The sequence below is a fragment of the Polypterus senegalus genome, chromosome 12, assembly GCF_016835505.1.
Source record: "Polypterus senegalus isolate Bchr_013 chromosome 12, ASM1683550v1, whole genome shotgun sequence".
Taxonomy (NCBI): domain Eukaryota; kingdom Metazoa; phylum Chordata; class Cladistia; order Polypteriformes; family Polypteridae; genus Polypterus; species Polypterus senegalus.
Window position 1 is genome coordinate 51,620,775 of NC_053165.1, and position 17,428 is coordinate 51,638,202.

The window sequence follows — 17,428 nt, forward strand, 5'->3', positions numbered from 1 at the left end:
GTCACTGGCAAAGAATGAACTTGTGGAGTGAACATTATGCCGGTGTCACTTCATTTACAAGGCTTTAAACAAAACTGGTAATAAATGACATATATACACACATTATTATGAGGAAAATATAGTTGGATTTTTATGCCCAATGAACATGTACATGGTGTCAGCGTTACACTAGAACAAGATGAATCATTTGCAGGCATACGGTAAAAAATGCTGAGTGTCTTTAATGTGGGATGTGTTGCTGTCTGTGCTTTATTTTCAGTTTTGTCTGTGGGCTTAGCACAATTACTAAGAAGAATAAAAAAAAAAATACTTGTATCCATTACAAGTTGTGTTTTATTTACCTGCTGAGCCCGAAGTATACACCACACTGTTAGGATGTACAGGCACCACATTTCACTGCACATAAAAATGTAAGTAGTGGGCAGATTAGTACAAAAGTCAGTTAAAAACCAAATCAGACAATGTAGAAAAAAAAAATCAATCCAACCAAAAATGTCTTTGCATGTTTGCAAGTATATAATTTATTCTAAGCATTTTCATATCATGCCTAATCTAATTTTAGGGTTAATTAATGCAGAGCCTATAACACTGTGCACAAACTCAAAAAACAGTATATTTAGTGAAATTTTGTATTGCATAAATATTTTAAAATTATGCTCATTGTATATTTCAATACATTTCTAAAGGCCATCATCCTACTCTATGTCATAAAATTGGTCTAGAAATACTAAAATGAGAAAAGGTAGGAATGCACAAAATTATGTCTTGTAGCACAGCTACATAGTGCGGACACTTTTTAGTTTACCTCTGTTGCCATGATTATTTAACATCTCAATGTTGTGTTAATATTTGGAGCTTTTGCTTTTCTATGACTTCAAAGCCAATGGAGTAGCATCTTACAGCAGCCCTCCAGTGTGAGTGTTTTCGTGCATTGTGTACTTAAAGCTGATCGGAGGATCACAACCTGGGAGGTCAGTTATTTTGTATACTTCATTTTGGGGCTGCAACAACAAATCAATGTCATCAATAAAAATCAATAATGAAAATAGTTGACAACAAATTAAAAATTAGTTGCATTGTTATGTATTACATTTTATCATGTCACTGACTTGAGAGTAACATGCATCATATTTTGGCTGATACACTTAAAGTAGAAGGTAAAAAAAACCAAAGAACATAAAACTGTTTTAGACGTGGTACAAAAATTAATGTATTGCAAGGTATGTACAAATGAGCTCACGTGGTATATGGAGCACAACTGTGATGTGGTGAGCCCCTGAAACAATAACACATCAAAGCAATAGTGATTTTTCTATTGCTTACTCACCTCATTAATCTAACAAACAAAATCAAATACATACTAGGTAACTTTTTTTTTTTTTTAAACCCAAGAATTGTTTCAGACTTCTATCCTTGATGTCTTCAACAGCATCACAAGTGTTAAGTTAAAGTAAACCTTAAAATTTAGTAGCAAGTAACTTCACATGGCCTATTGGGTTTGTTTAGGTGCACACAGTATGGGTTGGGCAAAAATGGCATTGTGTGTGCAAGAGGTTTTTGAAGTAATAAAGCTGAACTCATGATTCAGTGAAGGAAACAATTACCAACTTTATACTGAGATTATGTAGCAAACTGTGAAAGGCTACAATATTTTTTATTATTGGATTTATTTATTTTGTGCATACTCTTTCTCTATGATGAATTTAAGAATGGCCCTCTTCTCTCCTAAGCAGCAAATAAACTTATCATGAGACAAATATTTCAATACTGATTGTATAATGCACTGTGAATGGGTACAGTCACTTTGTATAATGTATCTATTTTGTGCAGGAATTTTTTTTTTCCCCTATACAGAGTTCAAATTTGGAAAAAATCCTCTCTTTCTTTCTCTCATAGTACTACTTTATTCCTTACAAAATTATACTAAAATTATTCTCTGCATGTTTCTTGCTCTGAAAACACCTTTCTGTTTTGCAATTCAACACTGTCGTCCTCCCCAATACATATTCAGCAGACAGACACCACTTCTCCACCCACTGTCAGCTTTTTTTTCCCCAGTAATATTACTTACCAGCCAACCCGCGGCGTACCATACACCGCATAATCAGGCCGGTTTTTTAATGATTTTTAAGCACAGGGAGAAAATTAACATTTGAAAAATCGGTAATGTAATAAATCAGCAAGAAAAGCAACATTGTAACAATGCACGGAACTAACCAACACACAATCATCCGTGACTGAAAACTGGCGGACCGCAATCGCGCCATCTCTTGCCAGACAGAGGGATGGGGGTGCACGGCGCGGAGTGTGGAACGGGAGGAGAGGAGAAGGACGTCCATTCAGCTCCCTCCGTCATGCTAGTGTACTGAATTCTCGTTCAGTATGTACTGCCCGCTCATGTGCCCACCTCCAACTCGTCACTTGAGTCGTTGGCTGCTTTTCTATATATAATCCACCAAGAAACCCGACCACAGTAGTAGAGAGGTGGGAGGGGGGGTGTGCACAAAGGGCAGGGACGCAACCAGTGGGACCGTATGAGTCGCACTTAGTGGGAATTCCACGGTTTGCAGCCCGAATGACACACGCTCAATTTAATGCATAATTATTGAATGATAAACACTTCTGGAAAGACCCGGTTGTCTAAAACGGGTTGGTGTGAGAATACAACAGTAAGTGAATGAAAAGATGGAACTCTGGAGAGAGCAAAATACAACACAATAGTGAACCCGTGGCATAACAAACGCTGCATAATTATTTATTGATGGTTGAACACTTCTGGAAAGACACAGTTGCCTAAAAAGGGAGGGTTTGAGGATACAACAGAAAGTGAATGAAAAGATGGAACTCTGGAGAGAGCAACATATTGTCCGTGAGTGAAGAAGACACGTTTGTCGCGGATGTGAATTGCTGTATGTAGCGTGTAAAACAGTTTGCTATGGTGAACGGGGTCGTAACCGAAAACTCAATTTTTAAAGACTGCTTACTTTATTGTGTTTTAACCTCAGTCAGCCCCCATTCAAATCCCAATCAATATTCATTCAAGACGTGGACATCTTTCTGGGAAAAGGTTTAAAAAGATAGGTCCACTCATTTATAATACTTAATCTGCACAAATAATTACAGATAGATCGCCTTTAAGGCAGTAATACATAGAAAAAAAATGAGGCTTTGCTCGCTAACAAATCACCCCAACCATACCCCCGGCCTGTGCTATGAACCAGACACTTCGCATCTCTGCTGCTCACGTTGTGAAGAGGGGGGCTGAAAGCACAAGGAGACGTGGTCGCTCCTCCGAAGTCTCTTTTCACTGTTCTGTTACTTCACCGAGTAATAATTTCAGTTTGTTTGCGGTAATGCGTTCTTTACTATAATTTTTTTGAGACTTTTGAATTTTTGTACTTCTATTATCTCTAACCTGCTTTGCATGTGTACTGCGCCAAAGTTTTTGAATTCTTTACAACGCTCTACAATTTTTTTATTTTTAATAAATTTGAAAAACCTTAAGTAAACTTTTTCACATTGTCATTATGGGGTGTTGTGTGTAGAATTCTGAGGAAAAAAATGAATTTAATTCATTTTGGAATAAGGCTGTAACACAACAAAATGTGGAAAAAGTGATGTGCTGTGAATACTCTCGGGATGCACTGTACAAATATATTAGTGGTGCCGTTATCCATGTATTTCTTGAATTCAATAAAAGCATACATTTTAAACGTTTCACATACCATCGTCTGTGCCATCGTTTTTTTATTGCACCTCTGCAACAGCATCAGAAATTATGTAAGCATATTTGAGTCACAGAAGAAAAAAAACTAGAGACACAGTGAAGACAAAAAAGGTCTATTTCGTGATTAAAGTGGAAATTTCGACTTTAATTTCGTAGTTTATTTTGTCATTAAAGTAGAACGTTGTAAAACGTCATATTAAAACCGACCCAGCTGTTAATCACTACGTACTTCTGGGGCTTCTTCCTGCACTGACAGCAGTGGCAGTCAGCGATTGCCACACATTAAATTCATTATATTCCACCACTCTGCACATTTATAACCTTTAGATTTATACTTGATATCACTTTCATGATGAAATGTGTTAAGATGTGTATGTTGCATTTTACAAATTACTTAATTTAAATAATAAATACTTTAATAATTACATGTCGGGATGGCACAGTATAGCCAGTACAGTATTGAGCGCAAGGCAGAAACAGTCCCTTGGACAGGGCATTAGGTCATCGCAAGGTGAATACAAGCATGCGCATATATATATATATATATATATATATATATATATATATGCATGCTTGTATTCACCTTGTGATGACCTAAAGCAGCTGGAATGGGTGTGTCCCCGGATTGATGGATGTAATCATTAAACATTCATCTTTTTCAGATATATTGTGGCAAGCAGTGCTGGTAGGTATACTGGTTCATACCGAAAACCGTTTTTTCTTTTTGTTATGATATGGATTTTTCTTAAACCGCAAAACTGGTTTAAATAGCCTAAAAAATGTTTGGAATGTGGCGTAGCGGGAAACTGTTTAAGGGGGGACTTTTTCACTACTACACCACTAAACACGCATGCAATGGAGTACATGTGTTAGTGGAGGTATTGAGCGGTGAAAATGGACAGAGAAGATTTCAAAACTCAAGCTGTAGCAGACAATATAGTTGAACATGATGACACAAAAGAACGTTTGCCGAAAAAAGGAGCCGTGTCTGTTGTCTGGAGATACTTTGGTTTTAAAAAGATCGGATCTGTTGGGGGCCACGGGTTGAGGGCATGGAAGCCCTTCCCTGTAGGGGCCCGTGGTCACCGCCAGGCGGCGCCCCAATGCCGGTTTATCCCGTGCGGTTGCGGTTGGGGCTGGAGCCCGGCCGGGGCTTGGAGGACGGAGGAGGGCGAGTGCCTCCTCCAGGCGGAGTGGGGCGTCCGTCCTGGTTAGGCAAGGGCCTGGGTACAGGGCTTTGAAGCCCAGCCCTGTAGGGACCCGTGGCCACTGCCAGCGGCGCCCGGTGCCTAATTATCCGGGAGCCGGCACTTCCGCCACACCAGGAAGTGCGGGGAAGACTGTGTGGCACCGGAGAGCTGCCAGGAAGACAGCCGACACTTCCGCCACGCTTGGCGTGGCTAGAGGCAGAAGCACCTGGGGCTCATCCGGGGCATTATTTAAGGGGCCGCCTCCCTCCAGTGATTGGTGGAAGTCGGGTGGAAGTGGACTGAGCAAGAGGAAGGACTGGAGGCGGCCAGGAAGGCACAAGAGACTGTGGGCCTGGACTTTGGGGAATTCGGTGCAAGAAGGCACTGGGGGTGCACGTGAGCACGTATTGTAAATAATATTAGTGTAAATAAAAGTGTGTGGAGCAAAGTATGCTGTCCGTCTGTCTGTGCCGGGGCCAGGCTTCACAATATATATAACTATATATAACTATATATATATATATATATATATATATATATAACTATATATATATATATATATATATATATATATATATATATATATATATATATATATATATATATATATATATATATAACTATATATATATATATATATATATAACTATATATATATATATATATATAACTATATATAACTATATATATATAACTATATATATATATATATATATAACTATATATATATAACTATATATATATATATATATAACTATATATATATATATATAACTATATATATATATATATATATATATATATATATATATATATATATATATATATATATATATATATATCTCTATACTAATAAAAGGCAAAGCCCTCACTCACTCACTCACTCACTCACTCATCACTAATTCTCCAACTTCCCGTGTGGGTGGAAGGCTGAAATTTGGCAGGTTGATTCCTTACAGCTTCCTTACAAAAGTTGGACAGGTTTTATATCGAAATTCTACGTAATGGTCATAACTGGAAGCAGTTTTCTCCATTTACTGTAATGGAGATGAGCTTCAACGCCGTGGGGCGGAGTTTCGTGTGACATCATCACGCCTCCCACGTAATCACGCAGTACATAGAAAACCAGGAAGACCTCAAAAAGCGCTCAAGAAAACATGCATTATATAATTGAGAAGGCAGCGAAACAATAAGAAGCGAGTTCTGCTACTTGAAACAAAGCACGATGTAAACCTACACTTTAAATTAAGTTCATAGACAGGCTGCGCTGGCGTTTGTAATTTAGTGCCTGCCCATATAAGGCCATCCGTCAGCGGCAATCCAATAGCAAACTGCCACGGGTAAATATTCACGGGTGAAGGACTGTGCTTATGGAGAGGAAGATGAGATGGTCAGGGTGGTGTTTGACACAAACTCAGCGAAACTGCCAGAGAAAGTTTTAAGTGCCAGGACTAAGGTAACATTAAATAAAGCTATGGACATAGCGAGATGGCACCAGCACAGCTGGGAACCTCGATGCAAGTACACCGAGTGGCTCACGTGAACTGATGCAGTGCACAGATAAAAAGCAACAGTTCCAAAGAGCGCTGAACAAAAACCGAATTACACAATTGAAAAGGCAGCAAAAATATGAAGCGTCTGATAAGCATATTCATAAATGCAGCTACTGTGGAAACAAAGCACACGGTGGAAAAAGTCAATGTCCGCTAAAGGAAGACAGCGTAAAAAAAACCCATGCATGCAGTTTGTCACATCACAGATAAAAGGAAGACGAGCTGTTTATTGATGCAGTAAGGAACTAATCGATGAATGAAACCTCTTATCTTTACAACGATTGACAAACACGGAATGTAACTTGAACACATCGTACAAATACGAGCCTGATTGAAAGAAATAATGATAATCAAATCCTTGATGACAGCAACATTCAATAACACTCACAAAACAATTACTGTATATTGACAATCATGTTACGTTATTTTTAAAATGTTCCCTTTTCTTTTCATAACTTCTACTTCTCCACTGCGATACGGGTATATATATATAAATGTATATATATACCCGATCTACAATACATACTTTAGCATAGACAAGTGGTGGCGCAATTGTAGAGTCTTAAGCCTCTAACGCCGACATTGAGGTTCGATTCGAGAGGGATGTACTGACTATGTACGCGCTACCGATTCATTTTACCTTCCCATCTCCTTGGTTTGGGGCGTATGAAAAATATTAGGTTAACGCAGAATCATGTTACGTTATTTTTAAAATTTTCCCTTTCTTAGCACAAGCACAGTTGAGAAGCTTGATGCATGTACTCCATAACGCGTTAAAAATAACGCATTTAATCACACTTTCAATTCCAAGCAAACGGGAACTTTTGTCAATGCATGATTTCCTGGTACATCCATTACACTGATGCACACATCACAGCTACAAAAATGTTAGAGTCGGAATAAAGCGCGTTCCTACGACTGATCATTTCGACTTCCTGAGCGAAGCCTTGATAAAAGCATGGTTTTGTGCACACTGAAAAGCAAGCAAAATTAGATGCATTACAGAAAGCGGACTTTGTGGCTCTTACTGGGGATCATTGGACTTCCGTGACCGTTAGTAATTCTAAATACATCTAATTACAAAATGTTCAATGATCACACTGTTTTAGCCTAATGTACAAAATAATTTTGGCTAATGTTACTCAGAGTTTAAAGAGTAAGTTGGTCAAATTACCTTTTATGTTTCTGACTTATTTTTTTAAGAAGAAAAACTGCACTTTATGGTGAAATTTTGGTTATTATTATTTAAAGACAATACTATTCTGAAAATGTACTTAAAGTACTTAAACTACCACTTTATTTTTAAGTCTGCCCAATTTTAACCAGGGATGATATTTTTGTTTCTGTTTTGAATTCAAATGCAGTTTAAAAGCTTTTTCTTTCAGAAATTAAAACAGCTTCAGTTTACAATATTCATGTCCATGTCTATTATTTGATTCTGTAAGCCCACTAAAACCGTTTTAAATAAAAAAAAACATTTGCGATTTGGGGCAAATTTACGTGTCGATTACATACGATTAATCAAGATTAATTCTTACACAGCCTCTAATTAATTGGATTAATTTTTTAATCGAGTCCCACCTAATATATATATGTAGATATATATATGTAGATTTGTATATATATGTGTATATACAGTATATATGTAGATATGTATATGTTGTATATACAGTATGTATATATGTGTGTGTATATATATACAGTATGTGTATATATATGTATATGTATATATATGTATATATAACTGTATATATATATATGTGTATAGATGTGTATATATATATATATATATATATATATGCCAGCAACACTCATGACAATTACAAAACAATTACATTGTCAATCATGTTACGTTATTATTAAAATGTTTCCTTTTCTTTTCATAACTTCTTTAACACACTACTTCTCTGCTGCAAGCGGTATTCTGCTAGTATATATATATATATATATATAACTATATATATATATATATATATATATATCTATATATCTATATCTATATCTATATCTATATATCTGTATATATCTGTATATATCTGTATATATCTATATATCTCTATATCTATCTATATCTATCTATATCTATATATATATATATATATATATATATATCTCTACCAAGATAAAACACATAGTAATAAGAAATGTACAATGAATGTGTGTATAATCAGTTTTCTGTTATCTCTATTATCAGTCAGTACAGGTAGTCCCCTACTTACAATGGTTCAACTTAAGATTACAAACTCGAAAGTGAGACGATAATATATAAAATTGTGTAAAATATACATTTCAAGCAAACATTTCCATGGGCCAAGCAATCCAAGTGATGAAGTACAATACATTGCCGGAAACTCCCATGTTGCGAGATGCCTCAGTCTAGCTAGCACTCGATAGAGATCAGTGATCTTGTTGTTACAGCGCTTTTCATTTCACTTTTGCTAGAAGGAAAGTTAGCTTTCTTGATTTGACCTGTGTGAGTAGTGAAGAGCAAATAGCTTTTAAAATGGCATGTGGAGAGATACCAAAGTGAATGCTCAAAGCAAAATAATACGTGGATGACTTTTTCATATTATCGCCGAATCTGACTCTGATTTGTCCAACTCCAATTTTGATGCAAGTGGTCTGGAGATTGAGATTGAAAACTAAATGGAGATACCAGGATCAGCTGATCGGTCCCCAGCTGATCGTGGTGCTGACCACGTTCCGGTAGCTGATGCACCCATGGCAACATTCGCCTGGGATGACCGAAACATACAATGACATGAAGTACAAACCATATTGGGTCTCACAGTCACCCCTGCACACCTGTCTCACAAAGACAGCCAGTCCACCATGCATTTCTTCTGGCCTAACTTTAGGCAAGGTCCATATTATTACAATTTGCCTTAATGATGGTTCACTTGGTAAAGATGTCATCACCAAGTTGCACCGGTTTTATTTTAATTTTATTTGGTGAATACTGTGTAATGTACCTGGGCTTGAAGCCTTGAAGTAATAGTATTATTACTGGAAGTTGCATTATTATTTATTTTATTGTTATTATTTATTAGTTTAAATATTATGTAGTTTAATGATGGTAAAAGTTGTTTAAAAACTCACTTTATCGTGTCAGTGCACAGAGATTGCTAACATTAACAGAAAGTGTAGTTGGTTTACAAAAAATATTTACTATTTATTCCTATTCTAACACATGTTCAGTGCAATACAATTTTTGACAAGAACCTCTGGATATTTTACTAATTCTAAATGCCTATTTGGATGGTTGAAAATATTTTGTCAAAATTATAGTTTAAGTTGTTTGCTAAATTTGTTCAATAAAAAGGTTCTATATTTTGACTGCAACTGTCATGCAATGTGATTCCTTCTCTTCATTAGTGCCACCCCCTTGAAAACTATCACTTTATGGGACAATGCAAACCTGTATTAATACTTGTATGCACATTAAAATGTTTTTTTTTGTACAGTGTACAATTCTCATGACAGTGGAATAGGTTATTCTTAGCCAGTCTACTGCAGTAACTGCAATTAAAAATGTGGTTAACATCCATTTTGGTCATACTGCCCTGCACTAGTGGCAAGGTGTCCTGGGAATTTAATGGACGTTTGAGGGCAATTCACAACACAGCGAAGCCAAATGTTTTTTTTTGTGTTTGTTTTTCTCATTATGATATCTCTCACTGCCATCTGGTGGAAATCATCCAGATTTACATTAAATACGCACACAGGTATAAACAAGTACACTGCTTGCGCACATATCACATCACATAAAGTATAAACCTGGCCTAAGACGAAGGTTGTAGCATCGACATTGACAATTGAGGTGAAAAGGGGACTTATTATAAAGCATGTTTATTGAAGGTGACTCCCCTCCTAAACAGTAAGCTTTCTCTTCCACTCTTCCAGCCACACGAGACATCAACATTCCTCACTAAGGTAGAGTAAAGGCAACTATCATTTTATTATACTGTAGTTACATAATTTATTGTTTTCATGTTTTAATATATTATTTAGGACGTGTGTTATTTTTACATTAAATTATTTGTATTTACTGTTTAAGTTTATCAAAATGGGTATTGTTTAGGATCTGGGAATAGATTAATTCACTTTCAAACGGAATTGTTCCAAGTACAAATCATAGTTTAAATGGTCTCCTGAAATGAATTAAGTTCAAAGTATTAGGCACCACTGTATGTTATTTAAAGATAATAAATTGCATCAATTATTTTTATATACATTATGCCTTATTCCAGCACCATCAATCAAGTGTCTAAGTGACCATTCTTATAATTCTTTCAAAAAATATCATATCTTCACACAGCATCCGTTATAAAGAATTTATTACTTTCACCTTTACTAAAGCTTACACTAGGCATTTCTACAGGCAGTGATATACCACACAAATGTATTTCAGGTTTTGAATTATATTTTTTAAGAAAACGTTTGCTTTTCACTTTCAGTAACACTTAAATGGGAAATAAGTTTGAATGAAAAAAAAAAAACTGTTTCCTGTTTTAAATTATACACCCACTGTTATTTGTCTGTGTATGGCTCATTATGGTAATAATCCTCCTCTGCTTTCCAGTATGGAACTGATTTTTTAATTTGGGTCTTTAGATTAAAAAGTTTAAGAACCCCTGCTTTTAACTTTAGCAATACCTCATATCAAAAAATTCACAAGTGTTGCAATGCTGAGAATAACCCTGCACGGTATACTCTAGTAAACAGACCAAAAAAAAAAACAAACACATTTGAGACTCTAGAAGATCAAACTAACCTGCAGTTGCTGCTGATCCTGTACAGCTGTTTGTTGAGGGGCCTGAGGCTGCTGTTGGGCTTGCTGCTGCTGGGGATCCCATATATGAACTGATTGTGTGGTATTAGGATATGCCCCTGTTACAGCTTGCACAGCAACTGGAATGTGGATGTTACCATTAACAGAAAACTGAGCTGGGAAAAGGGTATTGGCAAGCGTCTGCACCACCTCCTCATGTGTTGCAGTTGAAACAGAAGAGACTGACAAGGAGACACCTGGATTCTTCCCCGATACCACCATCTTATCTTTCTCTTCATCCAACTTGACAGTGGTTGGAGAACCTGTAACATGCACTGCTCCATATGCTTCTTGTGGGATAGCGATGTGCGTGATGTTCTGCTGCTGCTGCAGGTCTCCACGAGGTTGGGCAGAGTACACAGGGATGGTCCATGTTTCTCCAGTTGGGCTAGTGATTGTACCAGTAGCACTATAAAGGTGTGCACTGTCCACAGTTAGCAGATCCGGTCGGAGAGACAAGTAGCTTTGTTGCTGACCTTGTGGAATGGCCAAAACCGTAGCCACTGGTTGACCAGATATAGCATAAGAAACAGTGATAGGCATGTCCACCTTACGTTTTTTAGCAGGCTGCAGGACACCTCCTGTACTGCCCCTTCTCTCGCCATCTCTAGGAGAACCCTGTTGCTGAACCTGCTGCTGTTGCTGGGGAGACAGAGCCCCTACTGTCTGGATCTGGATTTGCTGTCCTGCTGCCGCTGCTGCCACAAGCTGTGCTTGGATCTGTGTAAAAAATTTAATAGCATTAAAGTAAAAGGGCATTATAGGTGATTAGTTATCTGTAAAAACACAATATACTTTACTGATGGAGACTGAAAAGCAGCATTCAAAAACTTATTTGCAAACCAGTACATGAAACATGGCTTAAACTGGTATCATTCACATTTAACAAGGAACTGCAAAAAAAAGTTAAATAAATAATAATATTTCATTACATTTATATAGTGCTTTTCTCAGTACTCAAAGCGCTATCCACACAGGGAAGAACCGGGAAGCTAACCCACAATCTTCCACAGTCTCCTTACTGCAAAGCAGCAGCACTTACCACTGCGCCACCTGTGAGGACACTCACTCACAAGCCCCATATTTAAACACAGTAACATGAGAATTGTATTCCATTGTACATATGACAAAGATACATGCTAATTATGAGGTTGTCTGTTAAAAATCTGCTACAAATACATTATAAATGATGCTTTGTTACAGTCACGATCAGTTGATCCCAACCCCGGGCACCAGAAAGGCCAAGGCAGGGTAATGGCTAATGACTGAGAAAGTCTTCGTTTTCTATAAACAGTATTACAAAAAAGGTAGGAACAGGTGTTTCCCAACCTCAGTACTGGTGGCACACTGTGGCTGCAGGTTTTTGTTCCAACCAGATTCCTAATCAGTAACAATACCTAATAACACTTATTTAATTTTCTGGGATTAATTTTCTTTTATTCTACAGTCAGAAAAGCACAGCAGCATGATTTTTACAATTATAAGACATTTAGAAATATTTTTGCTTTTGCTATAGATTTAAATGCTTAACTCTTTTTTGTTGATTTAATTATATTTTGCCCTTTCTCTCTGCAGTTTTTCCCCTTCGTTGTATCTTATTAATGACAATTAAAAATGAGCAGAGCAGACACACTGGCAAGCAACACTGAATAATCAAAGGCTCTAACTACTTTAGCATCTGACCCATTAATTAGTAAATAATGGATTAATAACACCTAGAAAAGTAGAATGAAAATCAAGATGAAAATATTGTTAAAAAGAATAAAATACATTATTCCCATATAGCTGCTTGGTACATTTTTATATATATATATATATATATATATATATATATATATATATATATATATATATATATATATATATATATATATATATATATATATATATATATATATATATATATTTTTTTTACCAAACTTAGTTTTATAATTTATATATTGTTACCAAAATACAGAACTAGGGAAATAACACATCACTTAATTAGCCCAGGAGTCCAATTAAAAACAGAAGCTGGTTAGAACAAAAACCTGCAGCCACAGTGTGCCCCCAGGACCAAGGTTGGGAAACATTGGTGTAAACCTTACAATTGCATCTAGAAGCTGGGGACTTGTATTAAACTGACTGAGTGTTGGAATGGAAGAAATAAAATTGCTTCTTAACAGAATGACTAAGTGTCATAGCCCCAATTCCTTGGAGCAGCAAAATCTAGATATTTTTTTGTTTATTTCCCTTATACTTCCAGATATGTTTACATTTGACACATAAGCATTTTAAATTAGCTGTTTCATTTTATAGCCAAACACATTTTTTTTTTTTTTTACATTAACTGAATACACTTTTAACACAACTCCCCTTTTACCTATGCACTAAAACATCTAGGCAGGAAATACACTGCAGTTATAACCCAGAGGACACAGTGTTTTAAGGAATCATTTTATGCATTAGCTCTTTATGGAAGATACAGCAAATTACTAAGCATGTCTGACTGTATGTAAACAAGAATACCCACGATATAGGCAGTACGCATTGCTGGCTAGCAATGGGTAAGACAAGTCTGTCAAACACAATAGATATTTCTAATACAGCCAATGCATGGTACTCATTTTTTTAACTCCGCATAAAAAAAAATAAAAAAAAGCAAACAACTTTGATTTATTATATATATATATATATATATATATATATATATATATATATATATATATATATATATATATATATATATTTTTTTTTTATATACATGTTTCATTCTATTTACTGTATATACTCATGTATAAGTCCGGTCTTGAAACCAAAAAAAAAAATAGATCATAAAATCAGAACCCAACTTATACACCTGTTCAAAAATGTGACACGTTTGTTTTTGTTTTTTTTACCATCTTCTTGCCTCCTCCAGTCACGCATCAGTTTCTAAGACGAATCGAATTTTATTGCAGCAGCGCAGTTACCAACTTCTTTCGCTACTTTAACGTTTAACTTAAAACCAGCTTCATATTTTCTTCTGATCAATAAAGGTGTATGAGGGTGTGAGATACAAAAAACACAAAACAGTGCAAATGTCGCTTCGGAATAGTTTGGGTATTACAGTGTGGTCACGTAGGCACAATACATTAAAAAAACGGCAGTGTGTTTGTTCCATGGTTACTCTCTCAGGTGGGAGTTAGCAAATCTGAATCTCTTGGACCAATAACGAGTCTTACATTTCGACTTATACGACTGACATTATAAAACACCAGATTTTATTCGGTAAAATCAAGTCCCGACTTATCCCGTGGGAGAACTTATCCATGAGTATATGGGGTACTCAGAATTTTATTATCTTTTTTAATTGTGCACAATGTCACTCACAGAAGGACTCCTTTAATCATCACAGAAGCAGCAGCAAAATAGCTTTAACTAACTTTCAGGTTGATTATATACACAATCTATGGAGTATTCTATAATGGTCATATCGTTTATGAAAACTTTCCATACAGGTTGTACAGTATATTAAAGATTAAAACACAAATGACTTACTTAAAAGTGGTTACTGAAATTGAATGTTAAATACAAAAATAATTTAAAATGATTTTGTATTTTTTTTTAATTTTTGTCCATTTAAAATTCATAAACGTGATCATAACCATATTTTCTGTGATGCTCTGCACTCATTATCTATTTTTTATTTTACTGGGTAGTTCATTTTGTCTGGAGATTGGCTTCAATTTTCTCTTTCATGTTGCAGAGCTCCACAGTGGTGATAAAGTCATGCAAACAAAATTCAGCTAGGAAGCTAAAAAGTTAAAACTGATTAGATTTTAAATGGTCTTTTAAACCTCTATGACAGTTTGGAACAAGAGGACAGTAGAAGGACCAGCAGTGGGAGGAACATGATTAAAGTAACAGTTCATTTAATTACTACGAAATGTTAACATTTTCAGAGCTCCCCATTACATAACTATGTCACAGGCACAACCAGAAGGCTGACCTTTACATTTGGCAGTAGTTGTGTTATTAGCTCATAATTCATATATGTAAGGCTGCAGTCTCTCAAACATGATGCTCACAATGGAACATATCAAAAAGATAATGATCATTTAGGAATAATGTCATCGTTGTTGTTTTGGGGGGGGATAAGACAAGGTTAGCAATAGGTGACCCTTAAAAGTACTGTTAGGTTTGATGAATGTGCAGCTAAGTGTCCACCCTTTGCCGCACTTCAATTAACATTTCTTGTGACAATGATGAGAAAACTGCAATTAAAGTAAAATGTAAAGAAAAGCAAGTGAACGGTGAAAAGTTTGCCTTGGATTTGTCCACATCTGAGATGCATCAACAAGAAGGTGGTGGTCAATTCACCAATACAGCGTCATAAACTGCTACTGAATAACCCCGAAGTACTACAGCTCAATCTTATTTAGGGTGCTTTAATGCTGTACGCAAGTTCTTTTTTTTGTGGAAATCATTTACTTAACAGTATTTTACCAAAAATAAATGAAGTTGAGATTTGTGAGCATGACAGGATACTTGATGTTTGCATTAGACAACATATTTTTCATGGATGGTTTGATATTCTTTGTTGTTCAAGAAAGGTTTTTAGGGTCATTATCATCATCCTGTGTACACAGGACAGTGAAATTCTTAAGCGCAACATGTCACCTCTCTCCAGCACCCTCTTCAAGCTGATTCCATCAGGAATTTTATCACCATTCTCCTCATAAACATTAAAATTTAATTCAGCCATCACCACAAGCATTATTGGGTTAAATATTCTTGTTTTGTGAACAAATTTTTATTGAAGAGAATAAAACTACAAAAAGAAACAGGACATGAAAAATTGCAAAATTTATAAAAAAACACTTCTCTAGCTTGTCAAGCCAGACTGAAGTAGTTATTTTTCTAAATAAATTTTAATTCAAAAAACGAAACCAATCAGGACTATTTATTATTAATATAGTATACTATCCTAAAAAATAGGCATTTTTATTAAAAAAAATGCAAATACAACTCATTTCATTGAAAATCAATCAACTAATATCATCTGAATTACTTCATCGGTTTCTGGATTGATGGAAAAAAAGAAAAAAAAAATCCCCAGATATCTTTGGACTAAGTTAACAAGCATGTTTTGCACAGCAGAGGCTTGAAAAATCTGTCTTTTATTAGGTATACAAGAACAGTGCATTTCTTGCAGTTTACTTTTATAATTATGTCTTTATACTTACTGCTGTTATCACTATTTCTGATATCATGTTTGAAAATGCATCAGTTTTGGGGTTGAGTGTGGAGTGTCTTTGACTTGACCGAGTTTGTTTTTTTTTATATATATAATTTTATTGATTTTATTGTAATTACACAACATTCCATACAAATAGATCAATTTTACAAATATAGGATTGAAAAAAAATCAACCCCCACCGCTGAGAAAGAGCCTGGCCAACAGAGTAAAACTTAAAGCTACTAAAAAATAAGTAAATACATGAATTAAGTAAATAAAGAAATGGAGAAGAAAAAAATGGGGAGCGAATCTCCTTCCTCAGTGCTTTAAATGTTTATTCTAAAATGTTATTGATTAGATCCTGCCAAGTTTTGAAAAAGTTCTGCACAGATCCTCTAAGTGCGAATTTGATTTTTCCAGTTTCAAATAGTATATAACTTCAGTTACCCACTGACTTAAAAGAGGAGTGCTAGGATTCTTCCAGTTAAACAAGATAAGTCTACACGCCAGTAGTGTAGTAAAGGCAATCACAGTTTGTTTGTCCTTCTCCTCTTTAAGCCCATCTGGAAGAACACTAAACACAGCTATTAATGTATTAGGAGGGATTGTGACACCAAGGCTGTTTGAAAGCCATTTAAAGATTTTGGTCCAGAATGATGTTAATTTGGAGCAGGCCCAAAACATGTGGCCCAGGGAGGCTGTAACTTGATTGCAGCGTTTGCAGGTTGGATCTTGCCCTGGAAACATTTGGACAGTTTTAAGCAAGACAGATGTGCTCAATATATAATTTTGAGTTGAATAATTGTACGTTTTGCACACACGGAGCTTGAGTGAATTCTCTACATTGCTACCTTCCACTCCTTTTCTGATATGTTGAGTGAAAGATCCTTTTCCCACTGTCCTCTTGGATCTTTGAAAGGGAGGGAC

At 35.7% G+C, this 17,428-nt stretch overlaps 1 protein-coding gene across 1 annotated transcript in view; it reads right to left on the bottom strand.

Moving 5' to 3' along the window:
* LOC120540421 (glutamine-rich protein 1-like) overlaps window positions 1–17,428 on the bottom strand; it is a 50,811-nt gene that overhangs the window by 15,367 nt on the left and 18,016 nt on the right. The window contains exon 4 of the mRNA XM_039771208.1: window positions 11,245–12,021. Within this exon, the coding sequence (XP_039627142.1) occupies window positions 11,245–12,021 (777 nt within the window). The remainder of the gene's footprint in view (window positions 1–11,244; window positions 12,022–17,428) is intronic.